We start from the raw sequence: 1701 nt of genomic DNA, 5'->3' as shown, positions 1-1701 counted from the left end.
TAAGAGATTTCAATGTGTATTTAATATATATAATTATAGATTTTATAAAATATGCTATTTAATTAGCATTATCATGTTTAATTAATCATGAAGTAATAGGGCTAATATTGTTTTGCATTGCCGCCACAAAGGGCATTCTTGCAATTTAGCCCTAAAAGTTAACAAAACCTTGGTGTTACGTAATAGAAAGAGAAAATTTTGGTCGAGACAAGTGCATTCCTTTTGGGTCCCGGGTGCTCTTGGTTCGTGTTCCCAAAATACCATCACACAATTTCTTCTCCTTGGGATGTCCGCAACCATCTCTCTATATTTCTCTACTGTATACTACAGTACTTTTTTTCTCAAGGTTTTTTTTTTTTTTTTTTTTTTAAATCTTGTATATATATACCCCACTCATGCAACAGCTTGCCTTATGCTTCACACCCTCATTCCCCACACCTCTCTCTGATCCGTCTCTCTACAAAGTAAAGAAATCTCTCTGACTTTGTTTGCCTAGCTAAAAATGGCAGAGCTGGACTACGAAACAAAACACAACTCAACCACTACGTCTACACGATTAAAACTATTCGGCTTCAACGTCTCAGAAGATGAAGAACTAATAGCTACAACATACTCGAGTTCTCTCAAGTCATCTTCTTGTAATACTCCGGACTCGTCCTCTTTCGGTACAGCGACAGCTACAGGAGACAGTAGGAAATACGAGTGTCAGTACTGCTCTAGGGAATTTGCAAACTCACAAGCCCTTGGTGGCCACCAAAACGCACACAAAAAAGAAAGACAGCAACTCAAACGAGCTCAAATGCAAGCCACAAGAAACGCAGCTGCAGCTGCCGTTTCCTTTGGTAGAAACCCTATGATCTCTGCCTTCGCTCCTCCTCCGCACCTCCTGGCCCAGGCAGCAGGCCAGGTTGTGGTCCCGGAGGCTTCTCAGTCGTGGGTTTACTTGCCTCGGGCGGCGCCACCGTTTCATGTTTCACATGGGAGTGTGTTTCCTAGGGGGGTGGGTGGGAGGGGTGTAGGGAGCTTAACGTATGGTGGTAGTGTAGGAGATTTTGGATTGGCCTCTAGTGCTAGTGGGCCATACCAGCAAGTGCAAAGTAGGGCCCATATTAGCAGGGTCATTGGTGATCTGAATGGGCCTACATCATTGAGCAGGTTCTCTAAAAGTGATGGTGGACCTAGCTTTGATGATAAATTGAGCCTGGACTTGCATCTTAGTCTTTCTCCAGCTGGGCCATGATTTGTTTTCTAGGAGTGACCTGGGATATATTTTTCAGGACGGATATTTGTACATTTTCAAGTTTTATTTATTTATTTTTCTGATGATTTATCTCACTAGATCAGACATTTCTTCCTCACCATTCTTCTCGTTGCTAACTGGTTTAATTTATAATTGATTCGCTAGCTTTTGCAAAAACAATTCAAGAAGTATTTTATTTTTATCCCTCCAAGTATGTCCGATAGATAAATGGGGTATTGGATAATCTGTATTTAATTGGTAAATATATTTTATTTTTTCTTAAACTTTTATTAAATATTTATTATTGGAGTGAAAGTTTTGAGCCATTCCAAGTAATTTTAGGTTAAGCGGGCTCTGATTGACATTGATAAATCTAGCATGCTTGCTCAATTATTACTTATTAGGGTACAAAATACTTGGAATCAAGAGGCATGAGCGAAGTTTTTCAAACTTGTTAAAGT

General features: G+C 39.8%; 1 protein-coding gene across 1 annotated transcript; it reads left to right on the top strand.

Annotated features, from left to right (window-relative positions):
• The first annotated feature begins 390 nt into the window (after positions 1-390).
• Positions 391-1358, top strand: LOC7482848 (zinc finger protein GIS3). Its single transcript, XM_002312373.4, has one exon. The coding sequence runs from the start codon at positions 503-505 to the stop codon at positions 1238-1240; it is 738 nt and encodes a 245-aa protein (XP_002312409.1). The 5' UTR covers positions 391-502; the 3' UTR covers positions 1241-1358.
• The last annotated feature ends 343 nt before the right edge of the window (positions 1359-1701 follow it).

The sequence above is a fragment of the Populus trichocarpa genome, chromosome 8 (genome assembly GCF_000002775.5).
Source record: "Populus trichocarpa isolate Nisqually-1 chromosome 8, P.trichocarpa_v4.1, whole genome shotgun sequence".
NCBI classification, from domain to species: Eukaryota; Viridiplantae; Streptophyta; class Magnoliopsida; order Malpighiales; family Salicaceae; genus Populus; species Populus trichocarpa.
This window is presented reverse-complemented; position numbering and strand designations above follow the sequence as displayed.